This window comes from Lotus japonicus, chromosome 6 (genome assembly GCF_012489685.1).
Source record: "Lotus japonicus ecotype B-129 chromosome 6, LjGifu_v1.2".
In the NCBI taxonomy this organism is placed as follows: domain Eukaryota; kingdom Viridiplantae; phylum Streptophyta; class Magnoliopsida; order Fabales; family Fabaceae; genus Lotus; species Lotus japonicus.
The window spans coordinates 49,635,783-49,658,542 of NC_080046.1; the positions used below are offsets into that span (position 1 = coordinate 49,635,783).

At 38.5% G+C, this 22,760-nt stretch overlaps 1 protein-coding gene across 2 annotated transcripts; it reads right to left on the reverse strand.

Moving 5' to 3' along the window:
• Nucleotides 1-754: 754 nt before the first annotated feature.
• Nucleotides 755-20,252, reverse strand: LOC130726970 (protein REDUCED CHLOROPLAST COVERAGE 2). 2 transcript variants are annotated; one of them, XM_057578291.1, is made up of 24 exons: nucleotides 20,146-20,252; nucleotides 19,393-19,586; nucleotides 19,140-19,201; nucleotides 18,246-18,338; nucleotides 17,124-17,196; nucleotides 16,748-17,041; nucleotides 16,561-16,625; nucleotides 16,307-16,438; nucleotides 15,665-15,706; nucleotides 15,058-15,582; nucleotides 14,810-14,967; nucleotides 14,046-14,556; nucleotides 13,788-13,850; nucleotides 13,605-13,706; nucleotides 11,721-12,041; nucleotides 11,546-11,638; nucleotides 6,067-6,168; nucleotides 5,876-5,980; nucleotides 5,394-5,527; nucleotides 4,638-4,821; nucleotides 3,975-4,106; nucleotides 3,781-3,893; nucleotides 3,491-3,569; nucleotides 755-3,371 (listed from the first exon to the last, which is right to left on the reverse strand). In XM_057578291.1, the coding sequence occupies exons 2-24, from the start codon at nucleotides 19,460-19,462 to the stop codon at nucleotides 1,206-1,208; spliced, it is 5,619 nt and encodes a 1,872-aa protein (XP_057434274.1). In that variant the 5' UTR covers nucleotides 19,463-19,586; nucleotides 20,146-20,252; the 3' UTR covers nucleotides 755-1,205. The 2 variants fall into 2 exon arrangements, with proteins under 2 accessions (XP_057434274.1, XP_057434273.1); XM_057578290.1 differs by lacking the exon at nucleotides 20,146-20,252 and adding an exon at nucleotides 19,689-20,131.
• Nucleotides 20,253-22,760: the final 2,508 nt, after the last annotated feature.

The following is a 22,760-nucleotide window of genomic DNA, read 5'->3' on the forward strand; positions in this document are numbered from 1 at the left end:
CGAGCCAAACAGATTTGAAACACACAGTTTCACAGCAACCCTAAACCACCAAACCTATCACAGGCCTCGAAACTCGCAGCTTCGATTAGAGGTTGTGTTTGGCTCCGTTTAAACAAGATTGAAACACGCAGCTTCAATCTTCACGACCCGCAGGTCCAAGAATCGGAACGTGCTCTAGATACCAAGTTGTTGGAGAAAATAGAGAGATAACGTGAAAGAGTAGAGAGAGAGATTGAGGGAAAATATATTATTGACTTAATTAAAACTGAAAGCAATACATGTCTTATATAAAAGACCTAACTTACTAGAAGATAACTAAAAGATAACTTCTTATCATAATAACTAAATCAGTTATTATCTTTTATTCTAGCCTCTATCTAATAGCACTATATCACTATCTATTAGCTAGATTTAATATTTGAATTAATATCCACAATAGTAAGGAGCTTCAGTAGTTAAAATTCATACAACTTAGGGGAAAACTGATGACAGCAGAATGAGGATACCTGGTTATGCAGTGTACGCTTGAAAACTTTTTTATAATTGATATTAAAGTTAGAATCAGTTCTAGGAAAAAACCTGTGAAGCTGATTCATACCTGCTGCTTACATGGTACCACAAATATTCTCCAATTAAACGAAAATCAGGATATTTTGGTGTCCATACAAATGTTTCCCTCTGACTCAAATTACTAATTATCAACTCCAGCATTATTGCTGCTGAACATTGTTTATTCATCATATGGAAGATACCATTTAAAAATATAAATGTGAACAAATTCGTAAAGACAATGGTAAAAGCTGGTTCTACAACTTGAAAAACCAAACAAAGGCCTGGAAAATGAGACCTTATTGTCATGCAACCTAGCCTTCAGCCGTCAGAGTACTATGACCTCAACACTACAACTTCATTCTTAACAAGCAAAAAAATGTAGCTGAAGGAGATTAAAACAATACACATTGCTAAGTAGCTGCTCACAAAGTCTTCCATGGTTTTGGTGACTTTCTTCCCGAAACAGGCCATACTATAGCATGTACCAAGACGTATGAGACTTCCACATTACCTCATCAGTAATCAGTTCTAACATGAAAATTCAGGTAAAAAAACTCAGTCCAGTCAAATCCCGAGTATCGCATTCTGTTACCTTGATAGGCACAGCCCTTGCAATATTTTTTTTTTCATCATCAAGAAAAGCTTATTATTCCTTAGTTTGTGACCTCAATTATCTCAGCTTCACTGTCACTGTAATCTCCCCAACACTTGCTTGGCTTTTCCGCATCTACCGTGTCACTGTTGGCTACTTTATCCTCTTGACTACAACCAGTTGGATGGCTGAGTTCTGCAGGCTTTTCTTCCACTTTAGGAGAGTCTTCCTTGCTGGCAGATACGTCTTCTTGAGGATTTTGCTCAACTTGCTGTTTTTCACAACTGACTTCTGATGAGAAAGCTTCAACTTGTTGTTTATCATAACTGACTTCTGATGAGAGAGCATCTTTATTTTCCTCATCCAGAGCTTGATCTTTATTTTCAAGGTTGGTTTCAGCATCCACAACTTGTGCTGAATCAGTTGAATTGGTTGGAGAAGTTGCATCCTCATTTTGATTCTCTGGGATACCATTTAGTGAAGCAGGACATTCACCGGGTAACACTGCAGCACCATTGGGAGAGACTGGGGTGAAACCATTAGGAGAGACTGGAATGCCATTTGGGGAAGCCATATATCCATTAGGAGGCACAGAGTAGCCATTCGGAACCCAATGTTGGCAAGGTACAAACTCTGTGGCATGTGGGTTCATTATTCTAGGAGGGCTGTTGGGGTTACCATCAGTGGAGTGTTCACCTGAGAGGAATACTGTTTTATTTCGAGGAACACGGTTCCCATATCTGTTATAGCCACCGGATATTCGTGGACCATATGGAACTCTAGCTGTTGCTGACTGATGCGGAGATCTTCGGGGATTGACGGGAAGCAAGGGAGAAATATTTACTGGTGGGGGCAAAATTCCTCCATGTTCTTTGAAACCTGGAGCTGGAATGGTGCCAAAAACTGGAACTGTGGATGGATTAAATGGTGGTGCCGCAGCAGAAAGTTTCTTGGTCGGCTCCTTTACTGTTTCTATTTCTTCTTGCTTTTCTTCTTCAGCTGTTAGTGGCTTACTAACTATATCACCACTGGGTAATTCATGTTTCTCATCTCCCTCAGTAACCTTCTCTTTTGATACAGAGGTATCATTGTCAAGTAACTGTGTTTTACCTTCAACTAAAGTGGTAGAGGGATTCAAGTCGTGGGAAGTTGCGTGGCAACTCTCTTGCGCTTCTATCTCTGATGCACCTTTAGACGCCGCGTCAGCATCGCTCACAGTGTTTACACAACCAGATTTGTCAACCTCTGTGGTTGTGCTGCTTCCAGCTTCAATATTCTTCTCTACTACAGCAACATTGTTTTCTTCCAGGACTTTAACTTCAACAACCTCATCTCTGACATCATCACTACTTTTTGCTCTTTCTGTATTATCTGTCACTACTGCAGCTTCCTTTTCTTTTTGTTCTTCATGGACCACGTCTTGCCGTTTCTCATCAATTGATTTCTGAACATTACCTTCAACATCATTTGTTGTTGCCACATTACTATGAGTCTCCTTTGTTGCAACTATCGTGGGACTCACCTCCAAATTTTGTTCAACACTAGGATTTCCTTTTGGCAACTGTTCCGCTACAGCCTTGACAATTGTACCAGGTGGGGCTAAGGCAACTTCTTTGTAAGAGAAAAGTTTGCCTGTTGACTGAACACTGATGCTACCACCACTAGCAGGAGCTGGTTTAGCAATTTGATCGCTTGGAGCTGGGGTGGCTGGAGCTGACTTTGTGTCTGCTATCTTCTCTACTCCAGCAGCTGGGGCATTGGAGTTATTCAGCTTAGGACTGAAACTTGAACTTTTAACAAACTTTTTTGGAACAGGAATGGAGGGCCCAGCATTAGTCTCATTTAAATTTGTTCTTGGAGAAGAAAAATTTGTGGGTTTGCCTCGATATCTTGATGACTGGGAACCATTAATGAAGTTTGTATTCAGTTTTGCTAGAGTAGGTCTCCTTGACGAAGATGACTTGCGCCCAGTGAGTGAACGACCTTTGGGAACAGCCTCCTGCCATCCTTCATCTGAGCTGTCATCCGGTGCTAGGTTATAACTTTCACTGAGCATCGTTTGGTCTATGTTAGGGGACTCAACTTTATCAATCCTGCGCTCTTCAAATTGAGCTTCAGATTTATTTTCTTTATCACTTGTAGTCTCTGTAATTGAATACACTTGAGACATCTCTTCATCCTTGTGATTTTCATCTGAAGCTGTTTCCAGGCCCGGTTTACCTTTTAACTGTAAGATATATTATAACTTAGTTTCTTCCCATTAAAGATATGGAAAAGAATAGAAGCGTTGAGTAATACAGAAATGCGAGTATTCACGGGTATATACTGGTTAAAAGAAGCTATTACCTTGGCACGGGCCTTTTTTTGTGCTTCTCTTGCTTTTAGATCAGCATCTGGTGTTATGTAATCCAAGAGATCTGACACACTGATACAAGGCATTTTTTTATTGTCATAAAATTTAAAAGAAAAGGGGAAAAAAGTGGAAGGATTTAATCAAAATCTCATGTCCTGGAGAACTTCATGTGAAGATGATTGAATCAACGTGCATTTGCTCATGAATGCATTCAAATAAGCGAAAAGCTATGAATGAACCATATGGACTGACACACGCAGAACATGTTCTTTGTGTTGACTACCTTAAATGTCCTTTGCTGGAGATTGAGGCATCTGGCTTAGGTGTACCATTCCGAGCAGCCTCTTGTTGCTCCAAAGCCTTGGACTCGAAGTATTCTAACCAAGCAGCTGCATCCTGTAATAGATTCATTTCCATGTGTCTAAGGAACAAGGCTTATTGTTTATATATATATATACCATCAAAGAGTTAGATTACCTGAGTCCTTAGATCTTCAGACCCTAGTTTGGCCTGAAGTATCTGGAGGGTGGTTTGTTCATGCTGAACACTTAGGGAATATGCTTCCATCAAAGATAGTGCAATGGCTATTGCATGATAGCTTGCAGCCGTCTGTATCCACAAAAAGTTCATAAAAAAAGTTAAAGTTTCCAACTACCCGATCTGGTGCATATTTGTGAAGACAATGAACATGAGCAAATACTAGTACTGAATGAAATTGCAATTCTTAAAATAAAAATCACAACTTAACAAAAATTTACACTGTTATTGATGACAGACTTCCTCATTTTATGATTTTTATTACTGATTTAAGAGATATGAAAAAAATATTGCATCAGCTTTTTGAAGTTTGGATAGAAAATATCAGACAGTAGAGATGGATACATGTGACAGGCACATTTGATTTTCTTAGCGTCCTAATTTAGTCATGAAATGATTTAAGATTTTCTTTTATCCATTATGATCTAGCCAAAAGTCATACTAACATAGAAAGTCCAAGTTAATCAATGTATACAACTGAGAATGCAGCTGAATTTCAAATATCTCAATGTCCAAGCATATATCATTTTATCAGACCTTTAGAATATAAAGTCTCATAAATTGAAACATCAAAGGTTCTTCATGCCAAGAATGAAAGCAAACCTGAATATGATCAGCTCCAAGTAATCTTTTGTTACATTTTAAAGCCTCATGTAGGTATCTGAGAGCAACATGAACATTCCCCAATCCTTCTTCCATCATTGCTACATTAATGTAGGTAGCAGCAGTGTTTGGATGTGAAGGTCCACAAGTTAGATGCAAAAGATACAATGCACGATTGACATACCTGAATACATAATGGAAAAAAAAAGTTGGTGATATTTATCCAGAGGGGTTTTACTTTATGGCTAGTCAAAGAAAAAAAAAATTTCCATAAAATTATATATTTATTATTTACCACGACTTCTTTCATCAGAATAGTATATATTAAAAAATAGTTCTACCAATTAGGCAGGCAAACACCAAGCTCTTTGTGACTTGAACCAACGAGTGTTTTTACCTTAATATAGTCCCATAATGATCTTTGAAAATTACTAGTCGCACTTGGTATTTTTTTGTTACTATTTCATGAGAAAATAAATATATGGGTTTTACCCAGTTCTGATGACAAAAAATCATTTCAGAATGTTTGCCTAGATATTCTATTTTCTTTCACTAATGTTAATTTACTAGGATTTTCACGCTAGAGGTTTCAGGCATTGTAAAATACGTAAAATACTTCAATCGATCACAATCCCTGTAAGACCACTAAGATATTCCATATTATCAAAGCCCTAGATTTCTACTAAATCCAATGCTTTTACAGGACTTCTATTATCAGAGATAGTAAGGGTAAGAATAGGATATACGGAAGCATACTTCAAAGCCAACTCTGTATGTTGGAGTCGGTAGTAGAAAACAGCAAGATCCCCATAACTTTTCATGGTATCAGGATGATCAAGTCCAAGCTCTCTTTCGTTGATATCTAGTGCTTTTTGCTGATAGATAGTTGCCTAAGAAAACAACAGCTAAGATTAGTATGATGATAGTGGACGGAAACTTGGCAAAAAAGTTATTCAAAATGTTCCTTAAATAATAGGAGTCCATGTTTTCAACAGTTAAGGAAAATTGTAGTTTCCATTCTTGACCGAAAAATTGTTTGCAACTATCAAAATGAACTTCAGAAAAATCAAGCCATTGCCGAAGGATTCCCCAATCAAACTGATAACAATTTTCATTTTTTCACATCTTGGTCCACATTCTAAAGTGGCATGTTACATAAAACTTAGCAAAATAACTAGAAAAATGTCACCAGTTGCAATGAATTAACAGTGAGCACTTCAAGACAGTAAAATACATACCTGATTGAAATCACCAGTATGGTACAGCACAACAGCCAACAGACTATAAGCTCCTGCTGTCATTCTATGATAAGGCCCACAAACCGACACTAACTTTGAAAGTGCCTTCAAGATTCAATGCAAAACGTTGATTCATTAATTATTGGCTTCATGCACAAACCATATATTGCAATGGAAGAATTTATTCATACCTTTGTGCCATAGTTGACAGCATCCTCCAATTTGCCTTTATCCAAGGAAGTCTTTGATGATTCCAACAGCGTACGGCCATCAGCAGATGAGCAAGCCACATGCTATAAAAGTAATTAATATTAGAGTAGAGTACACATTACTCTGATTAAGAAGTTAGTTACTGTTAGTAGTATAGTTAATATTTGAGTTAGTTACATTCTGTTAGAATGAGCTGTCAATACAGCTGTCATGTGAGCTGTCATTACAGCTGTCACATAACTGATTCTGTTAGAGTTGGTGGCTTGCTTAGCAAGCCTTGTATTCTCTATAAATACTGAGATCACTCATTGTAATCTTTAGCTTTTTCAATAATGAAATTCAGTTACATATCTTAGAGAGTTTAACATGGTATCAGAGCGCTGAACGATCCTTGGGATCTTTCTCTCTGATTTTTCTCGCTTTTTCCTCTTCTTCTTCATCATCACCATGGCTGATGACGCTTCTGCACCTGCAACTGCAGCTGCAACTGCAGCTGCAACTCCAGTTCCGCTTGCGGTTGCTCAACCGCAACTGAGTTCTACTTCTCTAGTTCACAAGCTTATCCTGAAGCTTGATGATTCTAACTTCCTTTCATGGAAGCAGCACGTTGAAGGCATCGTGCGCACGCACAGGTTGCAGAGCTTTCTTGCTCATCCAGAGATTCCACCTCGCTGGCTCAGTGAGGATGATCGTGTGAATGCAGTGGAAAATCCTGCATATCAGATCTGGGAACAACAAGATTCTGCACTGTTTACATGGCTTCTCTCGTCTCTTTCTCCATCAGTGCTTCCAACCGTGGTCAACTGCACTCAGTCTTGGCAGATTTGGGAAGCAGTGCTCGACTTCTTCCAAGCACAATCGCTTGCTCAATCCACGCAACTACGTTCCGAGTTGCGATCGATAACCAAGGGCTCGAAGACTTCATCGGAGTTTCTCAAGAGAATCAAGTCCATTGTGAACGCGCTTGTCTCCATCGGAGATCCAGTTACCTATCGCGAGCACCTTGAGGCTATTTTCGACGGTCTTCCTGAGGATTACAGTCATCTCTTGGCTGTAATCTACAATCGCGATGATCGCTGCTCGATCTCGCATGTTGAATCCATGGTTATCGCGCATGAAGCGCGCCTTGAGCGTTCTCGCACTCGTCAGATGAGTGCAAATCCTCCGTCAGCGCTTCTCGCTCAGGCTGCGCCACCGCCAACGCCTCCAGCGCCGCCATCGCCAGCGCCGACACCATCGTCGACTGTCTCTACACAGTCGACTGCATCCTCAGAAGCTAACTATGCTTCTAGTGCTGTCAACAACTCTTACGATGATCGATCTTATGATAATCGTGGTGGATATGATGATTCTCGTTCTCGCGGTGGTTATGGTGGTAGATCTGGTGGTCGTAACTCTCGTGGTGGAAGAAACGGTAATCGTAGTGGTGTTCAATGCCAGATCTGTTACAAGTATGGACATGATGCTAGCATCTGCTATCATCGTGGTTCATCAGGATCCAGTGGCTCGTTTGGTATGCAATCTTCTGGTTATGGCATGCCTATGCCTATGCATCCACAAATGCTCCCACACTTTGGATTCTCACCTTTCTATGGTGTTCCACAATTTGGAAATCCTACTCAGTTTGGTAATTCTCAGTTTGGACATCTTCCTGGCATGATGTTAGGCCAGTATCCTCATAATTCAGGCATGAACATGAGCAACTTTGCTCAGTCCTTTGGTCATTCCCCTTATGGTGGTGCACAGTGGCATCCTACACCTGCACAATTTCCTGGTGGCAATCCTAGGCCTGCAAATCCTCCAGCCAGAGCTCCACAGGCTATGCTTACTGGTCCTACTACTTCTCCTGCTGCAGCAAATCTCAGCTCCTGGTTTCCTGACTCTGGAGCAACACATCATGTTACCAATGATGCATCTGTGATTTCTGATAGTGTCTCTCTCACTGGTACTGATCACATTCTAATGGGGAATGGACAAGGTTTGCCAATCCACTCTATTGGTTCAGCTTCTTTTCCTTCTCCTTATCACAAAAATACTACACTCACTCTTAGTGATCTTCTTTTAGTTCCTAATATCACAAAGAATCTAGTCAGTGTTAGTAAATTTGCAAAGGATAATAATGTCTATTTTGAGTTTCACTCATCCTATTGTGTTGTGAAATCTCAGGAAACTTCTAGAGTTCTACTCAAGGGTACTGTTGGTCCAGATGGTCTATACATCTTTGAGGGGATGCATACTCCAACTTTTCCTCCAGCCAGTTCTGTTAAAGCTTCCTCAGTTCCAATTCCAGTTGTTGTTTCCTCTGTTAATACTGCTTCTTTACCTATTTCTAATATACCTAGTCCTACCTCTGATGTAACTACTACTTCTTATGCCTTGTGGCACAATAGGCTAGGTCATCCTCATCATGAGGCTTTGCATTCTGCTTTAACTGTTTGTAAGATACCAGTACCTAATAAAGCAAAGTTTTCAGTATGTTCAGCTTGTTGTTTGGCAAAGTCTCACAAATTACCTTCTTCTTCCTCTCATACTGTTTATACTGCACCTCTAGAACTTGTCTTTGCTGATCTATGGGGTCCTGCCTCTACTGTTTCTTCATGTGGATATTCTTATTTTTTGACTTGTGTGGATGCTTATTCTAGGTTCACTTGGATTTTTCCCCTAAGACAAAAATCTGAAACCTATTCTGTTTTTCTTCAGTTTCAAGCCATGGTTGAATTAAAGTTTAGCTTGAAACTGAAATCTGTCCAAACAGATAATGGTACTGAGTTCAAACCTCTTACCCCTCATTTTACCAAACTTGGCATTGTCCATAGGCTCACTTGCCCCTACACACACCATCAAAATGGTAGTGTTGAAAGGAAGCATAGACATATCATAGAAACTGGTTTATCTTTGCTGGCTTATGCTAACATGCCATCCCAATACTGGGATCATGCTTTCTTGGCTGCTGTTTTTCTAATTAATAGGCTTCCTACTGTGGTTTTGGGCAATGAGAGTCCTTATTCTAAGTTGTTTAAGACTCTCCCTGATTATAAGATTCTCAAAGTGTTTGGCTGTGCCTGTTACCCTCATTTAAGACCTTACACTCACAACAAGCTCTCCTTGAGGTCTAAGGAATGTGTGTTTATTGGATATTCTTCCTCTCATCAAGGGTACAAATGCATGGACAGTGATGGCAGAATTTTTATCTCTCGAGATGTGATTTTTGATGAAGTGAAGTTTCCTTATCCTGCCATGTTTACCTCCACTGACTCTGACCTCCCAGATAGTGGCATTCTTTCAACAATACCTATTGTTCCAGTTCCAGTTGCTGCTCAGCCTACAACCTCCAATTCAGACTCTGATTTGTCTTCAGGACCTGTCTCTCTGGCTCAGGTTTCTGCACAAGAGCAAGTCCAAGCTTCTCCTGCAGCCTCAGGCACAGCTTCAGCACCCTCTTCTCCTGTTGGGCCTTCACCTCCAGTGGGCAATATTCATCCTATGCAGACAAGAGCAAAATCTGGCATAATCATGCCCAGATTGCATCCAACCTTGCTCCTCACTCAGGCAGAACCTACTACAGCCAAGCAAGCACTCAAAGACCCTAAGTGGTTGGCAGCCATGAAGGCTGAGTATAATGCATTACTAGCTAATGATACCTGGACATTGGTTCCTCTACCCAAAGATCGGACACCAATAGGATGCAAATGGGTGTTTAGAGTGAAGGAGAATGCTGATGGTTCTATCAATAGATATAAAGCAAGGCTTGTAGCCAAAGGTTATCATCAAGTGAAGGGTTTTGATTATTCTGAGACATTTTCCCCTGTGGTCAAACCTGTTACTATTAGGCTCATTCTTTCTCTTGCAATCACTAAACAGTGGCATATTCATCAGCTTGATGTCAATAATGCCTTTCTCAATGGTGCACTTCAGGAGGAGGTGTACATGACACAACCTTCTGGATTTCAGAATGAGGATAAGACTCTTGTTTGCAAGTTGAACAAAGCTCTCTATGGCCTCAAACAGGCCCCTAGAGCTTGGTTTGAAAGGTTAAAGTCAGCTCTTGTGAAGTATGGCTTCAAACCTAGTAGATGTGACCCATCTTTGTTCACTTTCCACAATGCAACTTGCTGCATTTACATCCTAGTCTATGTAGATGATATCATCATTACAGGCAACTCTTTGCCTCTTGTGCAGAAAGTGGTTGAGAATCTCAATTCTGAGTTCTCTTTGAAGCAGCTAGGACTGCTAGATTATTTCCTTGGTGTTCAGGTGCATCATCTTCAGGACAGGTCATTATTGTTGACCCAGACAAAGTACATTACTGATCTCCTTGAAAGAGCAGATATGGGAGAAGCAAAGGGCATCTCTACTCCTATGGTTGGTGGTGCCAAATTGAGCAAATATGGAGCAGAGTACTTTGCTGATCCTACCCTTTACAGATCCATTGTAGGAGCACTTCAATATGCCACCTTAACCAGACCTGAGATAAGCTTTGCTGTGAACAAAGTTTGTCAATTTCTAAGTCAGCCATTGGAAGATCATTGGAAGGCTGTTAAGAGAATATTAAGGTATCTTAAGGGTACTCTTCATCATGGGCTGCATCTTAAGCCTTGTTCTCTTCATTCTCCTGTTTCTCTAGTGGCCTTTTGTGATGCTGATTGGGCATCAGATCCTGATGACAGAAGGTCAACATCAGGATCATGTGTTTTCTTTGGCCCTAATCTTGTGTCTTGGAGCTCCAAGAAGCAGACCTTAGTGGCTCGTTCCAGTACTGAAGCAGAATACAGAAGCCTAGCCAATACCTCTGCTGAGCTGCTATGGGTTCAGTCACTTTTGCAGGAGTTGCAGATTCCTTTTTCTCCTCCTACAATCTTTTGTGACAACATGGGTGCAGTGGCTTTGACCCATAATCCAGTTCTACACACCCGCACTAAACACATGGAGCTTGACATCTTCTTTGTGAGGGAAAAAGTTCTCAACAAGTCTCTTTTTGTGCATCACATTCCTTCAGTTGATCAACTGGCAGATCTCTTTACAAAGGCTCTTTCACCTCTTCGTTTTGAAACTCTTCGTGACAAACTCAATGTGATTGAGAAATCCATTTCTCACCCACCTTGAGTTTGAGGGGGCCTATTAGAGTAGAGTACACATTACTCTGATTAAGAAGTTAGTTACTGTTAGTAGTATAGTTAATATTTGAGTTAGTTACATTCTGTTAGAATGAGCTGTCAATACAGCTGTCATGTGAGCTGTCATTACAGCTGTCACATAACTGATTCTGTTAGAGTTGGTAGCTTGCTTAGCAAGCCTTGTATTCTCTATAAATACTGAGATCACTCATTGTAATCTTTAGCTTTTTCAATAATGAAATTCAGTTACATATCTTAGAGAGTTTAACAATTAAAATTGAAATTCAGTAGTTGAGCTTGAGGAAAATAGTGTTAATTTAGAAAAGTTGATTGTCATGTACTTTACCTTATATATAGGGACCATGCTCACAATATTTGACTTTCTGAAAGGAGATGCTGTATCCATATCATAGTCCCTTGGAACCAGCTCAAGCCCAACCTGTCAAAGGATTCTCATGATTGAATAAGAATAGCACAAAATGGACAATATCAGTTATGACAGAGTGGGCATTTTATTTTACTTTATGGCACAGTCCACGAAGAATGGCGAACTTTCTTAGATCTTGACCACTTTCATGCTTCCATTGCCATCCAAACCTCTTCAAAAGGAACATTTCTACCCATTTCCATTTCAGTTCATAGCAGCTAGTAATATCTGCATCGTTAATTTCAGGTGATGGTGTTCCCAACAATATATTTAAGCATGATGCAATCGATGAAGCCATGTCAGAAACATTATCAACTGCGGCAACAACAGCTTGCAAGATGTGCTTGTAGGCTCGTACAACCATCTCATGTATACATAGTGATTGCACATGTGGAAGCTTATCTGCAAGCTCAACCTGGAAGACAGAATTTGAATAAAAGAGATTATTGGCGAGGTTGTCTATATACATTTAAAAACATTCAACAGACTTCAAATTTCAAAACACATTGCACATATAAGAGAGAGCACTGAGTGTGTTATAGTACAAACCAATGTATAAAATAGAAGTGCTAAGGAAGATTAAATGCAGTTGTGATTTGTGAGTAGGGATACAATTAACAGAAAATGATTGTTCCATTCAGTGTTCCATGGAATAGGGACTTTACGTTTGTGAGCAGGCGTACAGGAACATGAATGATTATTCCATTCCATGCCTCATTGTAATGAAACAAGAATCCCATTCACACTTAGAGGAAATATCGGTAATTTCATGCTCTACGGAGTAAGATTTTATTTTTCCTAATATACCCTTGTTGGTTCTATAGAATGAGAGTTATTTGGCACCCTTCATAAAGTTTGACCACAAACCAGCCCTCCCTGAAAACCCTTAATAATTGGAAAAATTGTGGATAACAAAATAGATGTGCTCCCAATTATATGTGAACTCCTCCCAGGTATGTACAAATATCACAAATATAAGATATATAAGAAAAAGTTTAACCTTCTTGTTTTTCTCATAAAGTAAATTTGTATCTGTTGAAATTATAGGTATTTAGTCTTTCAGGTATAAAGGAAGGAACAGGGGAGAAAGAATAAAATTATATTGGTATTGATATGAAGGATGTGCTAGATGATGTTACAATTGATGAAGCACTAAACTTCATTTATACTAATACTAGGCTTCTAATTCCAATTAAATAAGAAATGATATAAGGAAATATGAAAACCAATCCTAAAAGATGATATAAGCTATTCTAAATTAAAGATACAATTAACATACTGTAAGATGTTTTTCATCTATTCTAACAATGTCATTTAAATCAACTTTGATTTCATTCTTAAAGCTATAACACTAAATAAACAGGGATGACCATTCCACTTCATTCTCATTCATGCAATCTACAAAATCCAGTAGTCAAGTGTATCATCTTTCCTCTAATATTGGACCAAAACCTGAGTTATGTCCTTATTAGAGTATAAGGCAGTTAAACTCAATGTTTGTTATGAGTTTGTTATAGTCAGTTGCGGTTAGTTGTTAACCCTGGTTAGCCAGCTGTCAACTCTAGTTAGTTCAGTTAGAACTATGGTTAGTCTAGATAGCTTGTTTAGCAAGCTACTCTCTCAAGTATAAATACTGAGAATCACTCTTGTAATCACACCTTTGATTCAATGATAATTTCTATTCAGTTTTTCAGTTTCTGCTTAGGTTCTCAACAGTCCTGTACCAAATTAACATTTCATCCCTTCAAATGGGAAAAACAAAGTTGTTGTTGGTTTTCCTTTATCTAGTCCATTCATCTCATTGGTGTAAGTTACCAGATCATTTAATTTATATTTTATCTGCACTTTGCTTAAGGTTAAGGAGCAAGACTACAACAGTAACTTCAAGGAGGAGGGATATAGCCAAATATAAGATAAGGCCAATTCATATTATAAGTAAAGGAATGCCCAAAGAAAGATAAATGACTAAAAGTATTACCACACGTCCTAAGGAAGACATTTGCAAGCCCCTAGTGTGCATGAAATCAGTCAGTGTTCTTCCATCGACAGGTGAGAGTTCAAGAGACCCAAAATCTGCCACCTAATAATTTGAAGTCACAATAACTAAACACATTCCACAATAAAATTGGAATATAAACTTGTTCTATATTAAGAAACTAACCAGCTTTGGAAGTGCCGTGTCGATATAATATTTATGTGCCATTTCCATCAATTCATCAGGTGACTGCAAAGATAGAACCAGAAAACTTGTTTTTATCGGACTATATCCATAACAATAACAACAGAGATTGAGCCAATGAACATATTGTGAAAATATTTGTTAGAAATTAGAAAATGGTACACTCTTTTTTGAGAAACCATATAACAGGAAGCAGTGTTTTCCACAAAGGATCAATCATGTCAGAAAGTAGAGATGAACCTTCAGATGAAGATCGGTTTTAGATTCTTTAAGCCGTGTATACGCAGCATCAGGAAGCAGTGTTTTCCACAAAGTTTCCTTTTCTTCACCTTGTCTCTCTAATTCCTGCTGGGTGGCATCTGGCTTGTTTATGTCAATACCATTACATGTTGAAATATCCTTCCCTTGTTCAACTTTGGAGTTCCTGCTATCAATCTTTTTCTTCAATTCCTTAAGTAATCCACCTTGCTTTCCAAGGCCTTTTACAGATGGTTCAAGTTTAGCTTCCTCTGCCTTCTTTGGCTCACTTTTCCCTGTAGCTTGATTTTGCAAATGCTGTACCCAACATGCCCCAAGCTCCCATCTGATAGACTTACTATGTGTAGTGGTCTCTTCCTTCAATTTTAGTAAACTTTCCTCAAGAACTTTCTTAACCAAAGAAGAACTTGAATTTTCGATATCTGTGCTCTGGTTTCGTTGAATGATGTTAGATGATTGGGGTGTAGATGACTTATGCAACAGCATCCTCAAACTGAAGGAAAATTGAACACAAATTTGTATCAGGAACTTACAAACCAGATTTACCCCAAAAATTAGAAGTATAAGCACCCTCAAGGTAGGAGTATTGCATTACAAGTCACAAAGCAGCTGGTTTTCCCCTTCATTGGAGTATGGATTTTATGGTGAAAAAATTGATCAGGGGCTAATACATTTAAGTATTTATTTTTGGACTCATGATGGTTCATGGTTACCAAAATAGATCAAGCAAGTGATAAATAAATTACCTGTTAACATTTAATGCGTTTGCACCTCCTTCAGGCTGGTCCTCAATATCAATTTCCAAGGAATTAGGACTCCCCTCCCAATCTGTCTTAGCGGAAACCTTTACCAAAGCTGTGTAGCCACAATGTCTTATAATTACTGCCCCTAAAGTAGGAGTATCCTACAAGAACAAACAACAAGCAAAATTTATCAAAAACAAGGACCTCATTAGTGCACATTATTATTGGCTCACTACAATTATTTCACTTACATGAACAGTTGCACTCTCATCAGCTGTTATGCCTTTAAGCAAGTTTCTCTGAGCAAGTTCTTTCTCTGACAATTCAAGAACCAGATTACCATCATTTTTGCAGTCCAACTTAATACTTGCGTCAGATACATCTCTAGTCACCTTAATAGTTAAATCTCCGGCTATTTCTTCATAGGAAGTTGGAGTAGCTGTACTACTGAAAGATCTTTGCGTATTATCTATAAAATGCTTTATCGCAGAAACTGCTTTGGAGACTGATACGTCGACAAATAAACTGTGAAGCAGAAACGCTTTCCTATCTCGGATTTGCCTCTCTTCTGCAGTTTGACAAGGCATCGCAGCCAGGATTGCGAAATCTCTGCCCCACTGTCTCTTTTCGTGCTTACCATCTCTGCCTTGCCCACCCCCATTTCCTCCCCAAATTTCATCTTCCATGGGTAATGGGGGAAATACTGATGGATTGTCAGAAACAACTGGAGGGACAACCCACGTGTTTGCACGAAAACCATAAGGAAGATTGCCAAACTGAAATTATACCATTATAATTTTAAAAACATCTAGTACAATTAGCAAAGCAATGTGAACATTTAGGATGAGAGGTATATACCTTATTGTGCTCTGTGAACGCTTTCATAAGAGCTTTGTAGGCCTGCAAGAGAGATTATTGTTTAGCCCAATTCTACAATACAATATCAAATAATGGCATATAGATACGACATAATGTTTCCGAAATTAGAGTAAGAAAGAAAAAGTTAGAAAAAGGAGTACTTTGTATAAAAAAATAGGGAAACAATTTTGGATTTGACTTTTGAGTCATTGCATAAGCTTTTCCAATATTACATGTCAAGCTCATTCAAGTTTTTAAAAAACAAACCCTCATATTTATGAAGTTAAGTTACGAAAGGGTAAATCTATTTTTTAAAACCAGTCATTCTCATATTATTTACCCCATTTTTTTTCTATATAATAATCCTAACTTTTGAGTTTTTCGTTAAGGAGTGGTTATGTTGGTGAAAATTAATTCCAAACAGATATTGAGATAAAAATTGATTTGGAATACAGGAATTACTTCAGCTAAAATGCTAGCAAACACTTTAAGGACACTAGTTAATGAATAGAACATTGTTCAAAAAATGTTTTTCATTTCTTAATATCTATAGCATTATCCCCTAAACCATTCGCTAGCAAGTGCCACTTTATAATCATAGCAGCAACTGTAAAGAAAATACATCAATGATTTTATACTTACAGCATCAAACACCCTGCTTATCTGCTGAAGGAGACCCCCCAATGTATGGCTCACGAGAAGACGTTTTCCAGCAGGATAGAATCCGGCTCTTGAAGCAACAATCGTCGTCGGCTTTCCACTGCATACCCTAACCTGCACCCGCCAAAATGCACAACAATCCCAAATCAAACACACATTTTATGCCAAATCTCAGCTCATTCAATGAAAACCAGCAAAAGAAATCAAAATATGGAGATATTAATAATAATCCTCACATCAATTTGAAAGAAATCATCCTCTGTCTTATCTTCAAGGAAGGGACGGTTCGATCTCCGTATATCTGCATCAAAAGATGAAAACCAAAAGCATACACAGTCAGTGATTCATAAACAAGTTCCATTGAGTGAGAAAACAAGGAATTAGAAGAAGCATCGTAGAGATTCAGTGAAGAGAAAAACTCACATTGAAACGGCGGCGTAAGGTTGGAAAACGAGAAGAAGTCATAGAACTGTCCAAGTCGCGGTGGTGGATACATGGAGATCTCACCGTTGCCGGAGTCCGAGTTCGGATCAGCGGGTTTGAGTTTGGGGCTAGTTTCCGATCCATTTTCTGAGCGAGGAGACGGTTCGGTTTCTGCTGAGGCGGCGGGATCTTTGGCGGTGGATCTTCCGGCGGGTTTTCCGAAGAAGGTGGTGCAGGCGGCGATGTCGAGGAGGCGGCGAATGTGCGCGACGGCGAGGTCCTCCGTGTAGTCGTCTGAAAAAGAGGAGAAAGAGTGTGAGGTGGAGGAGGAGGAGAGAGTGATCGTGTACAGAGGGTTCACGGTGGTAAAGTGTACCTTGGACGATGCTGAGGTGGCAGGGTTTCAGGGACGCGATTTCCACCGTGTCTTTCAGCTTAGCGCCTCGCACCTGTTTTACCGTTTTGTTCGTTACTTTCATTTTTTAGATAATAAATAATAAATTAAATTCAAATACATAACTTTTTAATTTTATTTATTTATTGAAAAAATTAACCATCAACTTCAAAATAATTTATAACTATTTTAAATTATTTAATTAAATAATTTTTTTTGGTACAATTATTTAATTCAATAATGCAAGAAAGTTAAGTATTAATTGAATAAAAATCCATTTAAAAAGTTCTCAATATATAATTAAGGGTTAATGGTTATATTAGTCCATGTGTTTGTAAAAGTGTTTGATTTTAGTTCCTTAGCCAAAAAATAATGTTTAGTGGCGGTTTTTTTTATAGTTACTAGCGGTTTTTTGACTGAGGGACCAAAATCAAACATTTTTACAAACACAGTGACTAATATGACCTCTATCCCTATAATTAATATGTATTTATTATAAAACTCGAAAAAACCACAATGGTATAGTAATATTTTTTTGGCCACAAGAGAAAATGTAATATTTTTTATGTATGTTAGGAAGAACGGTCACTTCAGGCCTATTAGACACACCGCGTTTATCAGTAGAAACCCACTCCATGGTTTACTGTCACTACTATCGCAAGCAAGTTAGTTAACTCCAGCTACTTAAGCAGCCCAACAAGGCTAGGAAATCTCTTAGAGGAGGGTTGTCCACTAACATGAAATTTTAAGAGGACAAGGCAAATTGAACTCACATCATTTGAAAGTTGAGACTCAATTAAACTCCCTACTTCCTAGGACAAATTGTACCAACCAATGTTGGCTAAACTAAAGGCGAATCATTGCAATTTTCTCCTTTAATGGCTTGAGCAGTACTTAATCCATAATTTGATCCCAGAATTCACCAATGTAAGAACATAGCAGACCCTTGGTTTCAATGAAAAAGACTTAAAAATAACTCAAAATGGGTGTCTGTCATATTAACCACAGAAAAATTTCGTAGGAGTTTTAATGTGTATGTACCCACACACTGCAAGTCATTAATGCAACATTAACACTAAGTTCAGAAATAGAAGAAAAACATACCTCATGAGACAAGGAAAAGTTAGTCAAGTGACAAGTCTCCACATGTACTGCTAACAGCTTTCTAACATCTAGAATCCTGTCTGTAGAGATGCCCTGTTCCCCCACAATAAGTTCAAATTAGATTTCAAAGTAAAATTCAACATATGGCTTCAAATTAAAACTTCTACAACCTTTTTTATAAAGTATTGAAATGTTAACACTAAAAAGCCAATATGACATTGTGTCGAGTCAATGTCATAATTTTCCATCTATGTTTAGGAAAAAGTTTATTTCTTTTTATTTATTATTTCAAATTCAAGATTGCATTAGTATTAATTAACTATTTTGTCACCCCAATACTTAAGTACTTTTTTTTCTTCACAGGTGTTATCTTTGTTTGGGATAAGGTGAGTACTGTTCCTTATTTACTTAAGTAAATAGTAAAAGAGAATTATATAAACATGAATTATTTAAAAAGAAAAAATAATGTATTAAGAAATTTAATATCTAAAAAATGAGAACAGTAGTAATTATTTTTCATAATCACGCATTCAAAAGCAACATGACCCAAGAGTACAAAAAAACGTGGTATCACACGTGTTTCTGTTTATTTTAGTGGTGGATGCTAAACAAAACTGTTATCAGTGGTCATCATACTTAAACATATATGGTACTGAAATAATTAATCTGAATAAAGCTCCATATGTTCTTTCTATATATATATATATAGTTTGATATTTTTAGCATACAAAGTAATAAATCCAAACGATATATAGCATTTCTGTTAAATGAAAAAAATGACTTAAAATTATTATTTGTGGCTTAACATTAAACAATGAAGAAAAAAACTTAAAAATTTTAAAATTCGAGTGAGCAAACAGACAAAGAAACTGGAATTACTCCAAAGCCCATTACCTTGAGGGTAACTTGGGAATCATCTGGTGTTTCCACTGTAATTTCAATAACGGTCGGCAAAACTGCAAACCGATAATGTAATAATTCTGATTATTAGCAGAGAGATAAGGTGGAGAATTTGCAGAACCAATGAAATTGAAGATATCAACTAGATAGATATATAGATAGCAATGCAATTCGATAAAGCAAAAGAAACGTGTGAAGAAGTTAATACGAATATTCAAAATTAGACAAATTTGAAACCAAACCGAACCTTTCTCTTCTTTCTTCTTCTTTTCTCCCTTGGCTTTGTGAGGTTTGGTTTTCCCTGCTTTGGGAGCCATCGTTGAATTGGTTAAGCTTTGAGGAATTTATAGCTTCTTCTATGACGGAAATAACTAAGAAACCATAGTTGAATTCATCGAATAAACTAATTCCTCTGCATGCAAGCTTGGAAGAATCTCCGTCCTTAACCAACAAACACAAAAAAACAACATTAGCATCAAAAGTATGAGAGAAAATTATGTACATATATTAATATACATTTTTTACTCCAATAAGGAAACTAACCTATAAGCTAGCCAAACTTGAAAGCAAAAAACACATGTACTGTTTTTTTTGTTTTCTTTTTCTCTTGTGTGAGTGTGAGTGAGTGTCAACTTTAGAGGTTGGAGTGAAGATGGTGGTGGAAAAAGGAAGCTAGGGGAATTGAATTAGAAATTGGGTGATGAGGAATTATGAGAGAGTAGCTGAGCAGGGGACACAAAGAAAAAAGGGAGCTGAGTGTGTTGTGTGGGGGAGAGAATAATGAAGATATTGTGAGAGATATGAAATGAAAAGCAGGAAAAACAAAAAGAGTGTGTGTGAGAATTGTGGATAGGATAAGGTAAGGTAAGGTAAGAAGCAAGGAGAGAAGAGAAGAGAAGGTTTAAGGCTATACACTACTACACAAGCACACACAGAGTGTGAGGCTAACAATTTCAGGCCTCATATTTTATAGTTTTTTTGGTTGTATATAGATTAACACCTCATCGTCTCTGGCTCTTTTTCTCAATCTCTCTTTGCGTCTCTGTGAACCTTGTTGATACGCATACGCTGTTTATTAAAGGATTGTTGTCCTCTTTGCCTCTTTGGGATTGGCCATCCACCGTTGAGTGGCAACCTATCAGACCGCGACAACTGAGTCTCAATCACATAGAAATAACTTTCGTTAGCTCTCGTGCTACTCCCACCAATATCTATTACCATTGAAGCATATTTTTAATTCCAACATGGCTAGTGAGAGTATGTGAGAGTAGATACTCAATTTAGTCATAAAAAGTGTGTTTGCATTTATTATTGCTTAATGTAAAAGATGATACACATAGTTACTAAAATGGGTAAATTTGAACATTGAATTTTATAGATTGTGCCTTTTGCAAATCTAGTCATGCTAATTTGCTCAGATGAATTTTTAAAAAAAAAAAAAATAGGGAATCAGTTGCTTCCTTCAAAGAAATTATTGTGCATATTAAAAATGATTAATACAGTTTGTAAAATTGGTAAAACCAACATGGTAATACCAAAACAGTAGAGACGTATATATATATATATATATATATATTTTTTTTTTTGAAAGTGAACTGAAATATTACTATGCAATCTAAATAGAGAAGTTTTTTTTTTTTTTTGAATTCAAGTACGTCATATATTGAAATTAAAGTGAAGCATAAGTGTCTACAAATATAGCCTTTGCCATAACTCTGGGAGGATCGTCCCACCAAATTTTCGAGGGGTAATCTACTGCAATGGAAGCTAAAACATGAGCAGAGTTATTTGCTATCCTATTGACATGAGTAAAGGAAATTGACTGGAACTCCGCTGCCAAAGCTATGCAATCTTGGATTATAGGGTCCAGATCTGGTCTACTCGACTTTCCTTTGATAGCATTAATCACGATCATGGCATCTGGCTCGATTATGTCTGCTTCAATATCTAGCTCCCTTAGAGTGGACAAGCTCCATCGAATTGCCAAAGCTTCTGCCATCGTGGGATCGAGACGGGAAGGCTGAAGCTGTGTCGCTGCAACCATGAGGAGAGCGTTGGGTGAGCGAACTACCAAACCAAATCTAGTTGAGCTATCCCCTGTCCACCTTGCATCGACATTCGCTTTTAACAAACCTTCTGGTGGAGGAGTCTATATGTTGACATGGTGCTCATCTCGTTGAACCCGAGGGTGCTCTTGAGCTTCTTCCCACTCCATTAGCGCTGCTAGGCCTCATTGCATTATGACGGCTGGGTCTGCAGTTATATTGTTGAAAACCTGCTCATTTCTTTCTTTCCAGATAGACCACAACCCTTGAAAGATCAAAGCCAACTCCTCTCTTGTCTTGTCAATGCAGCACTACTTGAACCATGCTGCGAACCTGTCTTGGATCAGATCCGTTCTCAATCCTAACTGGTGAGAAAACCACGCTGCTCTAGCCCAAGGGCAACGCAAGAACATGTGATCTACCGATTCAACCTCTTAACTATTGCAGCTTTGGCACTCTACCTCAACCTGTACCCCTCGACGAAGCAGGTTTGCCTTGCATGCTACCCTGTAAGCAAAATGCTTGATTTTCCTTGGCATAGGCACAGACCACAGTTTCTTCCAGGGAAAAGAAGGATCAGAATTGCTTGGTGATTGAGCTAGTTTGGATACTTGTAAGTTGTAATAGGCTGATTTTACAGAGAAATATTCATTCCTGCTCCAGTTCCAATAAAAGGAGTCCTCTATTGTTTTCCAGCCTAAAGGAATGGAGGTGATAGCTGCTGCAATTTCAGTTGGGAAGATCTGATTGATAATTTGTGTGTTCCAACTCCTAGTGTCTTGATGGATTAAGTCAGCCACCTTATTTACCAACTAGTTCGATTCCGCCACAATCTTACCATCTCTATGTCCCATTAACCATGGATCTTCCCAAATTCTAATCTTTCTTCCATCCCCGACGCGCCAGCGCACTCCATTCTTGACAGTTTCAATTGCACCCCAAACACTGCGCCATGCATAGCTAGGTTGGTGCCCTTCTCGAGCTTCCAGAAGTGAGCACTTGGGGAAGTACCTCGCTTTCCATACCTTATGTAAAAGTGATCCCTCGTCTGATAGAAGCCTCTATACCTGCTTCGCGAGCAAAGCTGGTTGAAATCAACAATATCTCTGAATCCAATTCCTCCCTTGTCTCGTGGCTTACATAGCTGTTTCCAACTTGTCCAATGGAGCTTCCTCTCTTCCCCTTTCTTACCCCACCAGAAACCCGCCATTGAACTCTCTATCTTGTTGCAAATGCCCAGCGGTAATTTGAATCAACTCATTATGTAGTTGGGTATTGCTTATGCCACTGATTTAAGAAGTATCCCCTTCCCTGCTTTGGATAGTGTTTTCTCCTTCCACCCCTGAAGCTTGGACCAGACTCTCTCATGAATTTTGGAGAAAATTTGCTTCTTGGAACGACCAATAATGGTGGGGAGCCCAAGGTATTTGTCATGAACATCCACAGCCTTCATACTCATCCTATCACGGATCATAGCCATACTGGTTTCTGGTACATTTCGGCTGAAAGAGATTTCAGATTTGTCCATGTTGACAACTTGCCCGGACACCTGCTCATACACTTTGATCAC